This window comes from Sander vitreus, chromosome 11, assembly GCF_031162955.1.
Source record: "Sander vitreus isolate 19-12246 chromosome 11, sanVit1, whole genome shotgun sequence".
Classification (NCBI taxonomy): domain Eukaryota; kingdom Metazoa; phylum Chordata; class Actinopteri; order Perciformes; family Percidae; genus Sander; species Sander vitreus.
Genome location: NC_135865.1, coordinates 6,941,228 through 6,959,974, shown reverse-complemented (window position 1 = coordinate 6,959,974; position 18,747 = coordinate 6,941,228). Strand labels below are relative to the sequence as shown.

Below are 18,747 nucleotides of genomic sequence, written 5' to 3'. Positions count from 1 at the left end.
TACTATAGTCAAGTCTACTGACAACCACTAACAGTAGTACCTTTGCCACTACTACAAACAATTACTTGACCCTAGCAACCACTCAGTACTCCCTATAAAGCAACCTTAATCACTTTAGAAACTACCCAATTCATCCTAGCAACTGCCTCGAAACACCTTTGTGGCCATGTAAGAAACCGTTGCAACCACCTAGAAACCATAGATACCCTATAGTGAATTACTATAGCATAGTACAGTAGTAGTAGTAGTTACACAAACTGTTTTTGGTATAATAGACCAAAAATTATATCAATTCAGTTCACAATTATTAATTCACAGTCATTCTATTCGTTTTCCTGGTGTCTTTGTAATTTAAAACTCCACCCATGTAGGTAGAAGGGGATGTTGGTAACTACTGGCGCACTATGTACAAGCTGGAGAAAGGCTTCAGTGACGTACCCAAAGCCCTGGGCATAGCGACCACTATGAAGACTAAGGTAGAGGACTTCAAGGAACACATTCCTTTGGTGCAGGTAAGACCCTAACAGAAATATTTAATATCTATAGAAGTCAAAATAACTATAATTTCAATTACTTATAAATCATCAGAAACCTAATAGTTTAAATTGAAAAGTCTTTCCACTAGTATACGTCTGTTTTTTGTACTACCCCTCCTTCATAGGTACTGTGCAACCCAGGCCTGCGTGAACGCCACTGGGATAAAATGTCAGAGGTGGCTGGCGTCTCCCTGCAGCCAGCTGATGACCAGGCCTGTGTGGCTCACTTCCTCTCCATGCGCCTGGAACAGCACCTGAGCAGCTTCGAGGGTGTCAGTGAGGCGGCCAGCAAGGAGTACTCCCTAGAGAAGGCCATGGAGAAAATGGCCAGTGAGTGGAGTGACATGGAGTTCAACCTCCTGGCCTACCGAGAGACGGGCACCTTCATCCTGTCATCTGTGGACGACGTGCAGATGCTGCTGGACGATCACATTGTGAAGACGCAGACCATGAGGGGCTCCCCCTTCATTAAGCCATTCGAGGTGGAGATACGGTAAGAGATAAGGCGATTTGCTTGAGAATTATTTAGCTTGTTTTAAAAAGCAATTCACTAATGTTATGAAGTACACACAAAATCATATGAAACGCTATCTCAAGCTACAGACCCAAAATGTTTGTCTGTCTGTATACTGTATAATTCATTCATTACTGTTCCGTTTTTTATCTGCCTTTGAGTTCAGCAAAAGATGAATTTTCTCCATCCTCTGTAATTTGTGAGATTATTGCAATATTATGTTGCTGCAAGGCAAGGTTTGACACAGGATTCTCTGTGGCTTTAAAACATGTATTGTGCTATATTTGACAGGATGCTAAAGCAGCTACTGTAAAACGTTTTATGAATTTTTTTTAATACCCCATGAGAACCTTATAATGCCATTATCTAGCATTGTGGGTGGAAGAGAATGATACCACCTAGAGGATAAAGAAATCGGGTTGTCAGGACATTGTACTAGTTACTCCGAGAGACAATCCCAACTACCCTTTTATACTGAGTGTACTAACTACAGATAAGAGGACACCTGGCATTAAATGCAAGATAATATAAATACACATCCAGGATTCCCAAACCCCTTTTACGTTTGAGCTGTGATCGTTTGTATTGGCTCATTCTAGGACTCTTGTCCTTTCACAAAAAGTGGAGAATGATTTTGTTAAAACCTAGTTAAGTGATATTAATTATAGTTGTTTATAGGCCTGTCACAGTAGTCAATAAATCAATTAATCGCACGATAAAAAAAATGAGCTCTATAATTTTTACGGCTACGATAATTTCCATTTGCATGCTTGTTTGTTTTCCTTGTCTCTCTCTCTCTCTCTCTCTCTCTCTCTCTCTCTCTCTCTCTCTCTCTCTCTCTCTCTCTCTACCAAAGAGACTGGAGGACCACTCTCGGTTCCTTAGCGTAACGAGGAGTGAACCCTCTTGTCAGTCGCATGGTTTTTGTGTGGGCGGGACTCCTGGCGGAGAGAGAGACAGAAAACGCTAGTTGAGAGTTGGAGCAGGGTTTCCCGCAGCACTTTGCAGTTAAGGCGCCGTCAAAAAAAAAAGAAAGTATATGAGCGATATCCGCCGTGTTACTCGGCGTCCTGTTTTCTCCCTTTCAGTCTAAACCACAGTTGACAACCTGCAGGTGGAGGCGGTGGAGACAGGCTCAGACATACAGGCCGCTGTGGACTTGTCAGTCTCGCAAGCGGTTTCAGGAAAGTGGCTGCATGTGTCCGACAATGCACAGAACATTAAAGGGTCTTTTACACTAGACGCATCCAAGGTGGCCCGATTTATGGCGCGCGAGCAGAGGTCGCGCACGGCTCTTTTTTTTTCAGCGGCGCGTGACAAAGCGGAAACAGGAGGCCTGAACGGGTTCGCCGACAACCGGATGCCAGGACTCTCAGAGTGACTGCTAGTCTCTCTTTTAAACTTACTAGGTTAAGATGAGTTCTTTTATGGTGAATGAAAGACTTGATCCGACAAAGTAGGTCATCGAATCAAATTGAAGTATTGACGGCAATGCTGCTGCCAGTTCTGCCGTTGTTTATCTTTTTCTTCTTCTTCTAGTCCGTAGAAATAGCAAAGTCGGTAGCCTTTGCTTATTAGCGCCATCTCTGTTCAGGAGAAAACTGCAACTAGTGTCGCGAGCACCAGTGCGGGTATAAATAGTCACGGCGATCCCATGACGTCACATTTGCATGGGCTGCGTCTAGTGTATGAGACCCTTAACGGTACAAGCCTACAGCTGTCCGCGGACACGGAGTGCGGAAAGTGTGTCAGAGTTGCGCCAGTGTTTGTGTGTGTGTGTGTGTGTGTGTGTGTGTGTGTGTGTGTGTGTGTGTGTGTGTGTGTGTGTGTGTGTGTGTGTGTCGGCCCGCCCCCACGAAGCTCCGACCTGCAGAGGTGCAGCAGAAGCTGCACCTTCGTCAAAATTAAGACTAAAACTATTTTGGTACAAACATTTACTTGCCATGTGGCAGCCATATAGATAGATTTAATTTATTAATTATATATTATTTAAATTTAATATTTAGTGTTAAATAATTGTTAAATGTAGTACAGAGTCTGTAGTCTATTGCACAAACACTCGAGGAATGTTGCAAACATTTGACAGCCAGTACGAATTACCAACAGCGTGAAAGACGACATACTAAAGGAGATCAATGACATATTGTGGATATTTAAAATGTCTTCCAGTTCCAGCGTTAAATATTCTTTAGAAATAAAAGTGTATTGACCTTTGAAAGGGTTTACCTGCATTACTATGCCATTATCATTATATTAGATGAAAATGGTCTCGGAACGACAATATTATCGTTTATCGCAATAATTTCTGGGGCAATTTATCGTCCAGCAATATTTGTTATCATGACAGGCCTAATTGTTTATTCTTACATGTACTCATCTTCTCATGTAGGGAATGGGAGGGCAATTTGCTGCTCCTCCAAGAGATCCTGGATGAATGGCTAAAGGTGCAGTCCACTTGGCTCTACCTGGAGCCTATATTCAGCTCCCCAGACATCATTACTCAGATGCCTGAAGAGGGACGCCATTTCACAAATGTTGACAAAACCTGGAGGAGCACCATGAAACAAGTTTTACTGGTAAGTCGATTGATTTAATTTTGTTTTATTTTTGCAGTCCATCATTTTAAAAAAGGTTGACAAACTTGGCAAATATTACAGTAACCATCTAAACATCTAAATATAGAGGAAAAACTCAACCCCAAACAGGGGTGTACAGCCAGACATTTGCTGTTGAAAGAAGAGTACTGGACTGGCCATCTCCTATTGGCTGACCTTTGGTTCCAGGAGTAAATTCAGGTAGTGAAATCATTTGGCTCCAAAGACCAACCAATAGGTGGTCTCCAGAACAATGGAAAACCATGGTTGGTTGACTAAAAGTTAATGGTCAAAGAAAAGGATTGTTGCTGTTGGTGATACATCAGTGTTATATGGTGTGCAACCCTAAGCCTGTTGTCTTTTTCTCTACATGTCCCTGACATTACAAAGAGGATTTGTCACCCATGAATAAAATGAATACCCTTTGGTAAATAAACCCAAACTTTATGGTCCAAATCTAAGGATTTAGGATGATCAGTTTTAACATTTTCATCAACAACTCAAAGGAAGTCGTTTTAACAGTAACCGAATGAATAGTTAGAGGAGCACACAGTGACATAGTTCCCAAGTAAAAAAAAAGCAAAGCATAGTGCCAGTCAATTAATCCTGGGTCGAACAGGAAAACATCCATCCAATTGGTGTATTGACTGTACAGAGACATTTCCTATAGAAATGGTTGCTGTATTCATCATTTGTATTTAACTGGAGTGATAATGATGCTCTGTAACTACACCACACATTTCAGTAATAAAAAAAGAAGAACAAGTAGTTGGAAATAGTGACATGCTGCAAGCCTAATCAGAAAGTTCACGTCAGCAGAAAGCTGGTTTTAATGTTCAGAGGCAGCAAATAAGGTAAAGTTGAAAAGGACTCTTTTTTCTTCTTCTCGTGAATCACCACAATCAGGGGTCCTGTGGCTGGAATTCCAAATACAGATCCAAATTCAAGGATGATATACACAGCTCAGGCCTAGTATATTACCAGGCAGTGTAACCATTAAAATATAATGTTGTCTACTATAATTAGCATCAACCTGACCAGGTGGGGCGAAACAAACATAAACCCTTAAACATGCACGACAGTGAGAGTTACAGCAGAGGTTGGGATTGAAATAACGAGGAAAACAAGAGGCACAAAAGTATGCACTAAATTCAGAAAGGAGTATTTAGACTGAGATAGGCAGGGAAAGACAGTGCAGAGAGAGGAGGAAATCAGTAGGAAAAGAAAAGAGAGCAAGAAAGAAACAACAGAGCGAGGATAGAAAGTGAGTGTTGCACCAGCATCCTCAAAGAGTTTCCAAAGGGTAATTGGCGTCCTCAGTAGACCTGAAATGAGACGCATCAATTTCTGGCAGTGTCCTCCAGAAAGCCCAGCCTGACTGCACCATCAAATAGAAATTATGGATTTTGTCTGGAAGAGGCAGGGCCATACTGAGCCACAAAGAAAATGAGGTCACCAAGGGACAGGGAGCCTACACAAACACACACACATACACACACACACAGATGTGCACGCGTACTGTCCAGTCTACTGTGAGTTGTGTAGACAGTGTTATGGAGCATGTTAGCACAAATGTTGCTACAGTACTTTTTACACTTGCATTTGCACTTATCCAGCTTAAGGGAAATAGGGCCCTATTTCTTAAGTTTATCAAGATTTTTTTCAGTTCAGTGAAGTTAACTCAGTAAGAACTGTGTGTATGCTGCAAATTCATTCTCATACATAATGCTGAGGTTGGACTTTTCAGGAATTGTTATGTAAAGGTACAATCAAATCTACAGATAAACATGGATTGCACTGTATCATTTAAAACATAGATCCTTTTGCAAAGTGTTTGGTGGACAAACGCACAAAGAACACTTTTACAGATGTGCTGTAAATATCTATTGTGCATGTATAGGATTAAGCATTGCAAAAAATGGATTTGTCAAATATAATTTTCCTAATGTGTACGTCTGATGTACCTGCTGTTTTTTTTGTATTTTATTAAAGTGGTGAGCCTCCACACAGCTGCTTAATGGGATCAGACAGTCAGGAAGGATTATCATTGTTACCCGCTGTGTGAATTTAATCAGAAAGCCAATACGTTGATGTTGATGTTTGATGTTGGTATTTTCTTCCTTAGTAAGGTAATTATATAGTTTTGGGCACTAAAGATTGTCAATTTTGTTCTCCAAAGTAAAAGGCAGGCACCTGCTTTACTGCTTACTATTGCTTACTGTTTCAGAACACTGATCAGTAGCACAGATAAAAGCAGCGTGCAAGGGCTCTTCTAATTGTTGTGGCACTAGTAACTCTTACTGGTTGGAGAGGAATTCTACTTATTTAGCTTTTTATAGTCTCCAAGAATAACCCTTTAATGCATATTAGGACTGTCAAACGATACATTTTTTTTAATCGCGATTAATCGCCAAAGTTCTATAGTTAATCACGATTAATCGCATGTTTTATCACATGAATAAAATTCTATTATTTTGCATTTCAGAACTGTTTTTAAGTACATATTAACAATGGAAAGCCATTCTTACCAGTGTATCTTGATTGGGAATCAAATTAATGCAAAGAAAGTTACTTTATGAACTTGACTTTAAGATTTGTAATTGTTTATTATTTATTTACTGTAAACAAAAGAAAAATGTGTGAATTTGTCATTATTGCACAATTCCTCCAAGTACCTAACCTAACTGAGATGTAACACTAACACTTTGCTTATACAGTACAAACAAAATGGTCCAAAAACCGGATGCCACAGCAGGACCTTTGTAACCTTTACGTTTTTCTAATAAGGAATGTAACAATTCTCCTGGACAGAAAAGGGGGTGGACAATGTCCCAAATGACAAAAACAGTCAAAAAACGATGCAAACAACACAGTCCTAAAACCGTATGCTGATATACATAGTCAGTAATTTCTAAATAATTTGGATTACTCACTGACATCCAGTGATCACCGGTTAATGAGACAGCGTTTGCACTTTGCGGTTTATTGGCATCCATTTCGGCGTCTCGCGCTCGCCATCCACTCAAAACGTAACGTTAGCCTACTACTCTTTGGCCAGCTCGCAAGCCCAAACAAGTGTGTGTGCATGGTGTGTGGCGTGCCTGTTGTTTTGTTTCCGGTCTAGCTAGATCCGGTGTGGTGTTGTAAGTTTTCTAACGTTACTAGTTGTTGCAACAGCATGTGAAAAAAACTACAAAGTTTGCCAGGCCAAAAAGAATGTTAATCTCGAGCTAAAAGAATTGACGCCGTTAAAATGGGTTTGCGTTAATGCCGTTAATAGCGCGTTTAACTAACAGCACTAATGCATGTCCAAAGGTAGTTATAACCTGTTGCCATCCCTCTTGTTGTATGTGTTTGTCATGAATGTTTCTGCAAACTGAGGTTATGGAGCGAGACAAGGGAAGAAATATCATTGTGTGTCAGAGTGCATCATTGTAATTTCAACATTCAAAGTAAATATGAGTGTCAAAACACCCACACCCACTGTTCTCTACACAGTAAGTCCAGCACAAATGTCAAAATTTCCGGTGCCAATGTTTACCAAACTACTGTATGCCTCGGTTGGCCATTAAGAAGATTGTTTTGTTGTGAGCTCAATTTGTTGTACAACATGTTACGTAACATGAAAAACTAATCCATGTCTGTTTGTTGATCATAATTATCCTTCATGAAAATTTGATACTAAAAGCTCACATTTCCACTATCCCGAGACTAGGGTTGGGTACCGAAACCCGGTTCCACTATGGATCCGGTTCCTACGCAAACGGTAGTATTCGGACCGGATTAGAACGCAAATTTCGGTTTCTCATTTTGGTTCCGACAGAAATATTTTCCCTCTGTCGCTCCAGACAGCGACAGACTCTTTTTTCTTTCTCCCTTTTCGGCCAAATGGCGCACGTGCTCGCTCGCGGTGTGAAGCAAAAACATCACACTTTCTCTGTAGTCTACTGTTAGCTAGCTATCGTAAATTTAGGCTACTTTTAAAATGCCATATTTTCGCCCTGGGCTCACCAAAATGGACGTAAAGGCATATTAACCATTCACTGCACGTGATCGCTAGTAAACACATTACACTTGCTCTGCTAGTCTATCGTTCAGGACAAGACCCTGTAGCCTGCTGGTGGGGGAGGCGGGACAGCCTCCCCAAATTGTCTGCCCTTTCAAACTCATACCTGCGTGTACAGGCCTCTTGGACACCATCTGAGAGAGTTTTCTCCCGTGCAGGACATGCAGGAGAGGTGCAGTATCTTGCCAGAGAAGGCAAATATGGTCATTTTTCTGCAAAAGAACTGCTAAAGTTGGAAGCTGGTTGGCATACCAACTCAACAACATTTATTTTGTTGTTACTTGTTAATAGTGTAACTGTTATTTGTTAAATGATTGTAGTTATGTGTTAGGTGACTTAGGTTTACTTATTATATATTTAAGAAACGTTAATATATTGTTAAATTTAAATAATTTTCAATTTAAAAAAAAACTCCATAAAAGAGCCTTTCTTTGATGTCATTTTTCAGTTTTTCAAGAATCGTTTTAGGAATCTATTAGGAACCGGAATCGTTTTAAAAGTACCGGTTTGGCATTGGAATCGTAAAAATTCAAACAGTACCCAACCCTACCCGAGACAGTCCTGAAACATATTTGGGACACTATCAAAACAGTCACTTGTAGTTGTAGTGGTTGCTCATCTACGTTGTCTATGCCATCTGATAGACAGGAGCCTCTTGAAGTGTTGAGAAAACAGACTATTAAGGTTTTCATCTACAGTAGGTTGCTATTCTCCTAAAGTATCCCCACTGGATTATTTGGACAAAACAGTAAGAGAATCATAAAAAGCCATTTCCAGCCGTTTATTCTGGTACTGTATGAAAACTCACTTCAGACACAGTGCTAAACATTTCATTTGAGTTTTTTTTTATCCCACACTTGAGTTGAGTTGCTTACTATCAATCTCTTAAAACGTAGCAAGAATAACTTAAAGTCTTTTTTAAGGGAAGAATCCATCAGAACATGTTGCTTTACAACCTAAATTGTTACGTCCATTTTTCCTGGAAGTGTCCTTCAATTATTGATAGTCATCAATAAAGGTAGTCATTTTGGTAATCCATACACTGAATGGCTACCAATGTGGCCTTGACTACCTTTAATGTTTAGAGCCACCAGTGATGACAGTAGAATATCTTCATACAATTCTGGGGAAAAAGTACCTTATATAGCGATATGTTAGTGGGTATGATCCCAAGTGGTAATAGTGGGCATCCTATATCAAGTTGTTCCCCGGGACATTTGAACACCATTCAAGCACAATTATTGACACAATTATGTCTGAATGATTTAAGAAACAAAATTGATAATACTTTTTGTATCTTTTAGCTACCTTTTAAATATTTTCAACTAATGATGGGACGTCACGTATTTAGTACTGCAGGTTAAGTTTAATAACTTTGGAAAGCAAAGGTAAGATGTACACTATGGTCTCCTTGTGCAATCACCAGTTTCTTTCCATGTTTAATGCTAATTCAAAGTCAGACAACTTTATTTATAATTTCAGTCCATACACAACATACACAACTTCAAGACTCACAGGCAAGGTCTATGTCAGAGACAACAGATCAACATACGTTGGTTTGTTACCATTTTGTTATGGTTTTTATAACTAAGTTTAATATATATATATATATATATATATATAAGATTTTAATTCCCCATACCATGTAGACAAGTTATAGGAAAACACCCCTCCGGATAGGCGCATACTGCATCAAAATCTTGACAAAGAACACATCCCTTCATCTCGTCCGTGGCATTGATCAGCAGTGCATGAAATTGGAATCATCTCAACTCCATACTGCCACACAACAGTGAGAGCAAAAAGGCAGGCTACAGTGCAGCTCTCCTTTCCACAAATCACTTCAGGGTTTTTTGCTCCGGCTGTTGTCATCAGATCAACCACTGGGAGCTGCTCAAGATCCACTGCTCTTCCAGCGTCTTACAGCCTCCACATCTTAACTTCAATTTCCTCCACTTTATTTATTTATTTATTTATTTTTTAAATTTGCTGCCTTCATTGTGTCATTTATCTACTACTGCATTTGCAATTGCAGAAAAATACAGATCCAAATCAATTTAAAAGACTTGTTTCTATGAACCTGCTTTCTTTTAACTTTGCAGCACGCCGCACCTTTGCACCCTCTAATGAGCTGAGGAAGGGAGAAACAGTTGACCATTTGAACTCATGGAAAAGAACACTGACATATTATTTACTAATAGACTGATGGATTCACCCAATAATAACACAATAATAGTTAGTTAAAGAGTAGCTCACTTAATAGTACACTCACACGCTCATGCAGACATTATTTGTCCTGGATGTGTGGTGTGTGTGTGTCAGATTCAAACAAAGAAAAATACTCTCTTTAGGTTATAGTTTTCTCGCCACACAGATTGCAGACCTGATATATCAGCTGTGGACAGTTGCTGTCCCCCATTGAAGCCATCTGTTTGGTGCATAAAAAAACACATCATCACCTATAATACCAACATTGTTATCCCTTCAATGTGCTCATGAAAAGCTTCCCGCTGGCAGACTCCACTGTATATAAAAATAGCCCTGCTATTACATTGTCCTGATGAAATCTATGAAGCTGGAATCACAGTTCATTAATCATGCCCTTTACCAGTATAATTGTACGGTTCACTGAGACACAGTCAAAGCGTGATCATTTGATTTAGCCTTTTAATTAAGTTTAATTTACTGTAGTTACTGTAGTTTCAGTAACTTTAAGTCTTTCATACTGACAACTGCCTCAAAACATGTTGGATTTAAATGGTTTTAATCTCTAAGTGGCCCTTACTTAATGCAAACCAGAAGTTGTGTCACTTTATAGCAATAAAGTACATACATTTTATTTTGCTGTTTGTCAAACAGTATTGGTTGTAGATTTTCCAAGAGCATATGATACTGTTAAATTACTTGCATTCCGCACACTCTAACATTGAATATCTGCTGTGTACATTTTTTTCTATCTCATTAACGTCATTGTATTATATGGATATATTACTGATTTTCAGATGGTTTGATATGCACATTTCACGTTGCATGTTGCTAGGAGATGTGGAAACTCTCACATCCAGCAAAGAGAGGCTCAAGGCGAATTGATCGCATCAAACAAAGATGAAAGTCCACCATCCGTTTCGTAGGCTCACAGTACAGTTCAACTGTACCAGCTGGGTCCCTTACAGTTCATATTGTTTCCATTTGCAAAAGCTAGAAACCATGTTGACACGTGTTGCATCGTTCAGAAGAGTGGAGATATTTCTTGCGTGGATGAAATGGTCAATAAATGAGGAGTTTATAGGCAGACTGGGTTAATGATGATTAAAACAACTTTAGAGAAACACAACAAAGATACTTTTACTGAAGAAGGCCGTTTGTGACGCGTGTTGCTGCCCAGTTCTATTTTTTATGTGCTAAGATTTCGATATGAAATTTCCATTTAAATAAAGGCATTTTAAATTGTTTGTAAGAAGAGTGCCTTGGACCATTTTTCTCTTTTTCTCTTTTGTGTTCCCCTTCCAAAGAGCACCTTCATGAATTGTATGAACTTCCGAGCACACACTTTTTTCTTTTTCTTCTAAAGATACTTTTCTGTTTCTTGACATGAGGAGCATAAACGGCAGAGATGGTCTTATGTTAGTCCATATTTTTCACTTTGGCTGTGTTTTGTTCTTCCTGCATTTGATCTCATTTTGTTCAGAGGATATTAGGCTGTGCGTTGCGCATTGTATGTTTTAATGCGAGCATGTTCAGTCAGTCACTGTCCAACCTTAAAGATTAGATTTATATATATAAATACACTTTTTATTTAGACACTTCCTGGGGCTGACAATGCCAGAGGATATTAAGTTTGTGTACAGAATAGTTCATAGGTGCTAGACCGACCTCAGGTGAAATCTCTATTACTGTCCCATCATAGCTTTTGTTAGGACCTGCCAATTATTTTTCGAAAGTGCCTTCCCTTTTCCAAACAGTTTCCAATGCTTTTCAGATGATTCTGTGTAACAAACCTTCTGGTGCGTCAGATTACTTAAAATTGCCCAAACGGGTAAAACATGTCCATGTATGTGTTTCGAATATATGTTCATCCTAACTACGTGTTTTTAGGAGTTGGTGATGATGATGATTAAATGGCCCATGTTGGTGGTAGACCGCGGAAATTAAGTAAGGGACATTTATAACACTATTCTCTCCTGTCTGTTAGGACAAGCACGTGTTGGCAGTGATAGCTATCGACAAGATGCTAGAGAAGCTAAAAGTCTCCAATGAGCTTCTGGAGATGATCCTCAAAGGTCTTAACACCTACCTAGAGAAGAAGCGTCTCTATTTCCCCCGGTTCTTCTTCCTGTCCAATGAGGAGCTGCTGGAAATCCTCTCTGAGACCAAAGACCCCACAAGGTAAACAGTTAAAACACATAGGCATCATTGTCCACACAATATATTTTTTATTATCAGAATCAGATAGCAGTTTATTGTCACAGTAGTGGAACTACATGGAATTTGCCTTGGTGATTGGGTGCATACATACAAATAAACAAACATATTAAACAATAATAATAAACAATAAATACCGAAATAGAGATAAATATATACATAATAGCTAATTACGTAGTTTAAGCAATGTGTGCAATGGGCATATGTATAGTCCAGGATGGAGGTTAATGCAAAGTGTTAGGGGGGTTGGGTTGAGTGTCAGCAACAGACAAGGGGGGCGGTAGCCTTGTTAGTGAGGCTGACTGCAGAGGGGAAGAAGCTGTTTTTATGGCATGAGGTTTTGGTCCTCAACCTCCTGCCAGAGGGGAGAGATTCAAACTGTTTGTGACCAGGGTATATTATGCATTATCCCTGATTACGATTAAGAGCATCTGTGGTTTTGTACTACCTGTAGTGGTCAAGATAAGCCGTGTAGTGGTCGTCCATCAGTAGAAGTCAAAACTAGTATGCAGGCAATGATGAAGAAACTTAAGTATAAACCATCTTCTGTACCACATATGTAGCAGAGTTGTTGCCTTTGTGAAACTGATGTTAGGGCTACAAAATATTCATCTAACTATAACGCATACTCCGCCCCCACAGTCCATACTGATAACCTACCCTTGTCTTATTTCACCCAGGGCGTTTGGTTAATAATGAATGTGATTCCAGACAAAAGATGTTCTATCCTTGTACTCTCTTACTGCCATTTTTCTTTTTGCTTTCACTTCTGGCTTCTGGGAATTGTCATCACATCAGTACAGATGCACACAGTCATGACCTCTTCTGTAAACAAGGGAATTATGCAGTAGTGGGGGTGTTGGTAGGCTGGAAGGGGCTTTGTAATTTTGGGAAAGTGCTAGTGAGATTTTTCGACAATTTAAATCATTGGTCCCTGACTGCAATGCTAGACTGACAAAAGGGCTTGCTTTTATTTCAGGGATGAAGAGAAAGTGAGGTACAGTACCCAAATGCCAAAGTTTGAATGCATTAGAATACTATTTCCTATTTCTCCTGAATGTTTTTTTGCACAGCGAGAAAAAGCGATAGAAGAACAAAAACATAGAGATATGAAATGGTATGAAAAAGAGGAAAAACTTCAAGAAGAGTTAGAAACAATAAGAACAATGAGGACGGGAAATTCCAATTAGCTTAGGCTATAAATGCTGTAGTGTGTGGCATAGGTTTATGCTACATACATGTCCAAAATAAGGTCCACTACGATCTTTTCTGTGCTTCTTTTGTGTTGTAAACTACTGTTTGGTGCTATGTAGTGATGAACTACAACAGGGGCAATCATCAACATGTGAGCAAATTTGCTAGTGCTGTAGTTATCTCACTAAACCATTGTTAGTTTGACCATTAGTGGATGAAAATCAGCTGCTGGTTTGGTCCATTGTCCTTTAAAAAAAAGGAAAACTGGCATCAGGAACAGTAAAAATGTGTTGTAGCTTTGAGACACAGTTCTTCTCATGCTTCATGTCTGCAGTCTTTCATTTTTTTAAATTCCACAGGCATTGAAACTGGTACATCATTATTCTTTCATATAATAAATGCCAATTTAAAAAAACAAACAAAAAAACAGCACACACACACTCAGCATAAATGTGGACTAATTAACCATCAAAACTTGGCCAATTATGAGGCCAGTGTAAGATATAATTTGGACATTTGCTCATATGTACTGTAGACATTAGATAATACCCAAGTGATTCAACTTTCATGCCTTACTCACCCTCAGGGTGCAGCCCCATCTGAAGAAGTGCTTTGAAGGCATCGCTAGTGTGGTGTTCACTGATGTGCTGGACATCACCCACATGAAGAGCAGTGAAAGTGAAGTGGTGGAGCTGCTGGATATTATTTCCACCTCCAAAGCCAAGGGCCAGGTGGAGAAGTGGCTTCTGGAACTCGAGAATGGCATGATTGCCTCCCTGCATAAGGTGTTGTGTGGATTATTTGCTTACAAAGTATACATAAACAAATGAATGCATTTTTTTTATTTTTTATTGTTTCATTTAAATGAGATTTTAAATACCCTTGAGTAAATGTTTGACACCAAACTTGAGATACTGCACATCCAAGATTTCTCCTAAGGGTATAGGATATGCATAAGTATGTAATACAAGGTATACGATGCTGAGGATTTGATTAGATATTGTGTCTGTAGATAGTAGGAAATTCAATAGAATGGAGTTTCACGATACATATTATTTTAAAAGCCATTTTCTCAAAATGATTCCGATCTCTATTCTGAAGGTTTTCACAGAGGTGTTTGTTCATATATCATTCATAGTATGATTTATAGAACTATTATTATTATTATAGTTATTCCTAAAAACATGGAGTTATTATGGCTGTTGACAGTATTTTCTGATTTATGCAGTGATGAAAAGTGATATCTAAAATTCCCTCTGTAAAAACCTTTGACAACAAAATGAAATAAGGATTTCTGTTCTGGAAATTACACATTAGCGCATATTGAATTAGAAAATGCCCCATTTGTTTTCACATTTAAACATACAATTTTAGAAAACTTGTAATACAAAAAATAACCGTCCTAATCTCAGTACTTGTAATCAACTGGGGAAGTTTCATGGTGATATCTATTAGTTAAAAATGTTAACCTATTCACATGTAGTGCTGTGCGTTAAAGCTTCTGTCCCTCTTGTGGTCCACTGTAGGTAATCGGGGAGGCAATCCAGGCGTACCCCAATGATCTGAGGATCAACTGGGTGCGTGCTTGGCCAGGCCAGACCGTGCTCTGCGTCTCACAGGTCTACTGGACAAAGGATATTCATGAAGCCATTAGTTCAGGACAGAAGGTGATCAACTGTTTATTGTATTTCTTTAACATGCATTAGATGTTTTGAATAACAGTTTACAGTTTATGTAGTGTTGGGGTAAGGTCCTTCTCAAACGTATAAGCCACTTTATATTGCTGCCTGGGATCTTTACTCACTTCCAGCTGGCCCCATGTACAGTCTTCATTACATTTGAGTCCCAGAGCTGAGCATCTGTTTTTTTTGCAAAAGATACATCCCATTGAAATCTCTTTGAAAAACCCAGCAGGTCTTTAAACAAGACTTGATGCTATGTTGAAGGTATTTCAAGAATGCTCAAAGACACTTGGAACCATCTAGATAGAAAAATAGTCTATCCACTGCACAGACTATTTTTAAATTTAAACAAGTCATCAAAATCATGATTAAACATATTTTTTATTGTGGAACAGACTTAATATTTTTATTGTTATTTACAGACTTAACCCACATACTTACATACCTAATTACGTTAACAGGCAAGCACACCAGCATGTTTTTCTGAAACACATAATTTACAATATGCTCTGGAGTTTTATGATGTCTGTATCAAAGCTGTAACCATGGTAACAGCTCATATCTAAAATACATAATCTACAGTATGCTCTGAAGTTGCATGTGTGTATCAAAGTTGTAACCATAGCAACATAGGCTGTGCAGTATGTCATGTCAGACATTTAAAAAGGTCCTCAAGATGAGGTCGACAAAGTCTGATTACTCTTGGATAAATTGTATTACAAATTCAGATTACCTTTCAATGAATGTGTTACTGACAGTAATGACGTAACTCGTGGCTCCAAGCTACCATAGTATTCCAACCGGTTCAGCTTTTTACCACTAAGATGGATATGGTCTAACAGCTGGTCTGAATGAGAATTACAAGCTGCATTAAATCCATCACATCAAATGAAGAACAACAACATCTCATAAGATGACACATAGCCAGCAGAGGTCTGTGGCATAATGCTGTTTTATGAAGTTGCACTGGAAAATCCCTGCGTATCACAGGTTATATTCTTCTTTTAATATCCTCCTTCAAGGCACAAGATCATCCCCAGGCAGCAATGCACTTATAAAAGAAGAAAAAGTATTTGTTTTTTTTCTCTTAGACATCTTGACAGTGATGGACTTAGTAGTTGTTGCGGCCGGGATCAAACTTGTGACCTTCAGTTTATAGATGGAGTCTTGATAACATCCTTTCCAGAATGCTCTACCTTATATTTAATCATGCCTCTCTCCCCTCAGGCCTTAGATGCCTACCTGGTGCAGAACAATAGACAGATTGACGACATTGTGGCACTTGTACGCGGCAAGCTATCCAAGCAGAATCGGGTGACCCTCGGAGCCCTTGTTGTGCTGGACGTCCACGCCAGGGATGTGCTCGCTACACTGGTGCAAAAGGGAATAAATGATGAGAATGACTTTGAGTGGCTTAGCCAACTTCGCTACTACTGGGTGGTATGTAAAAGGGACGATTTTCAACTCATATTACATACTCAGTGATTGACTTCTAAACTTTGCATCACACCCTGTGCAGGAGAACCTACTCCAGACCAAAATGATCAATGCCGGCTTGCCTTATGGTTATGAATACCTGGGCAACACTCCACGACTGGTCATTACCCCACTAACTGACCGCTGCTACCGGTAAAGCTACTACACAAGCTCCCTCAACAGTTCATTGTCTGTCTTTTTCTTAGGCTTATGTTTGGGTTGCTTGCAGCTAAAAGTCCTGCTTGTCTTATGACTCTACAAATCACAAGTTGGAGATAGCTACATATATCCCTACACTGTTAATCAATCACCTATCTTGTTAATCTGTCTACAAGAACACTTTTCTTCCCGTTTTAGATGCTAAATTCCTTATTAGTGTCATTTTAAGAGACAGTATATTGTCGCTGAGCTACTGGGAGTTCTTCCTTACTGTGTTCCTGGAAATAATGTTCATCAAACCTGTTTGTTTGTGCATGATGCTCCCCAGCTAGCCACTAGGGCAGTTTGCCAAGTTTTTTAAAGAGTACTGCTAGAACTTGTCTCCGTTAGACAGGGGCTGGCTTTATCTGTTTGGCTGTGAATGGCAGTTTACTGATCACTGTATAGGGTTACAATAACAAGAATGACATTGTAATACTTTGGATTAATATGATATTAATTTAGATACAAATTTGAAGAGCAATACTACATTATGTATGTATGTAATACCATAAGTCAATCAAAACATTATTCTAAAGTCATTATTAATGATATATTCTTGCAATGATTGAATCAATATATTACTCTGAAAGATTGTGTTCCAAATGGCACAAGACAATATGTATAAAAAGGAGGCATGAGAATAATAACAAGTAAGGCTCTCAGTCACTTCAACATTTTACTAAATGTTTTGTCAGCGAGCTGGAGTGGACCTATTTTGACGTGTATATACGTATATAAAAAAAAACTTGATCGCATTAATCACTGACAGGCCATCATTTATTACGAGCTTTCTCCTGTCTGTTACTCGTACTTCAGCACTTTGTTTGGTGCTCTCTCCCTCCATTTGGGAGGGGCCCCTGAGGGCCCAGCTGGTACAGGAAAAACCGAGACAACCAAAGACTTGGCCAAAGCTGTGGCCAAGCAGTGTGTGGTCTTCAACTGCTCTGACGGACTGGACTACATTGCCCTGGGCAAATTCTTCAAAGTGAGTACAGTTCTCTCACCATAAATCAAAATTACTAGCTATCCCAGTAATCCAAACTGTAACTGTCATACACAGTTGAGAAGTGATACACACCAAGAAGCCTCTTTCCTACACACTAGTGCAACCAGTTATACACAGAAGATATTCCTAGGTGCTGTTGCCCTTGTCTTTCAGATGGAAGTGTGCCAGAACAGATACTTCCACCTTGGAATATACCACTAGCATAACAATCATCACTTCAAAGAGTCAGATAATAGAAGGTGGCACAGGGTTAGATTTCCCTCCCTTTCTTATTTCCTCCTGTCCCAAAATGGCATACAAAGATTTAAACGCCAGTGTGCATTTTTGTTTACAACTGAAACTGCTTACACCCTACTGAAATGTCCTGCCACTTGCCATACTAAAATAGCTCTCACATACTCAGGCAAAACCTGCTCCTACATACTATTTAAATATGATTTAATAAAGTGTGTGTCTGCGTGTGCCAGGGCCTTTTGTCCTGCGGAGCTTGGGCCTGCTTTGATGAGTTTAACCGCATTGACCTGGAGGTGCTGTCCGTGGTTGCTCAACAGATTCTCACCATACAGAGAGGTTTGTGCATTTTTATTTCTTCTTTTTTTTTTGACATTCTGGCTTTCCATCCCTTTGGTCTTTGCAGAAGCTGGCAGAAACCAGAAACCCACTAGTAAAAAAAGTAGTTTTAGACTACAAAGAGCTGCAGCCGAACTTCAAGCACAGTTTTGTTCAACAGAGCAAGGCAGTGTGTCCTATGTGTGCTACAGCTGTCGAATGCCTTGTGTCATAAAAGGCTAGAGCCAAAGGGGTATACAGATTTTTCTTATCCCCAAACTAAAGTTTGAAAATGCTATTTTAAAAGGTTTATTTTGCGTAACTGCTGCTAAAACTATTTTTCACAGTGGGGTTTTAGCCCTGGAATTTTTTGTGATATTTTCTGTGGCAATACTGTATTGATACACAGACGCCAAGTATCGTCAGTTTATATGCTTGACAATCCCATTTTGCAGCAACAAAATTGAAGTAAGATGAACAAACAGAGAAATGTATCTTTTTAGATAA

General features: G+C 39.2%; 1 protein-coding gene across 1 annotated transcript in view; it reads left to right on the top strand.

Annotated features, from left to right (window-relative positions):
* The window catches only part of dnah7 (dynein, axonemal, heavy chain 7), an 89,343-nt gene that overhangs the window by 13,781 nt on the left and 56,815 nt on the right, over nucleotides 1-18,747 (top strand). Inside the window, exons 17-26 of the mRNA XM_078263231.1 lie at nucleotides 372-512; nucleotides 662-1,029; nucleotides 3,440-3,626; nucleotides 11,903-12,096; nucleotides 13,913-14,111; nucleotides 14,853-14,993; nucleotides 16,236-16,448; nucleotides 16,528-16,637; nucleotides 17,502-17,670; nucleotides 18,159-18,261. Coding sequence (XP_078119357.1) covers nucleotides 372-512; nucleotides 662-1,029; nucleotides 3,440-3,626; nucleotides 11,903-12,096; nucleotides 13,913-14,111; nucleotides 14,853-14,993; nucleotides 16,236-16,448; nucleotides 16,528-16,637; nucleotides 17,502-17,670; nucleotides 18,159-18,261 — 1,825 coding nt within the window. The remainder of the gene's footprint in view (nucleotides 1-371; nucleotides 513-661; nucleotides 1,030-3,439; nucleotides 3,627-11,902; nucleotides 12,097-13,912; nucleotides 14,112-14,852; nucleotides 14,994-16,235; nucleotides 16,449-16,527; nucleotides 16,638-17,501; nucleotides 17,671-18,158; nucleotides 18,262-18,747) is intronic.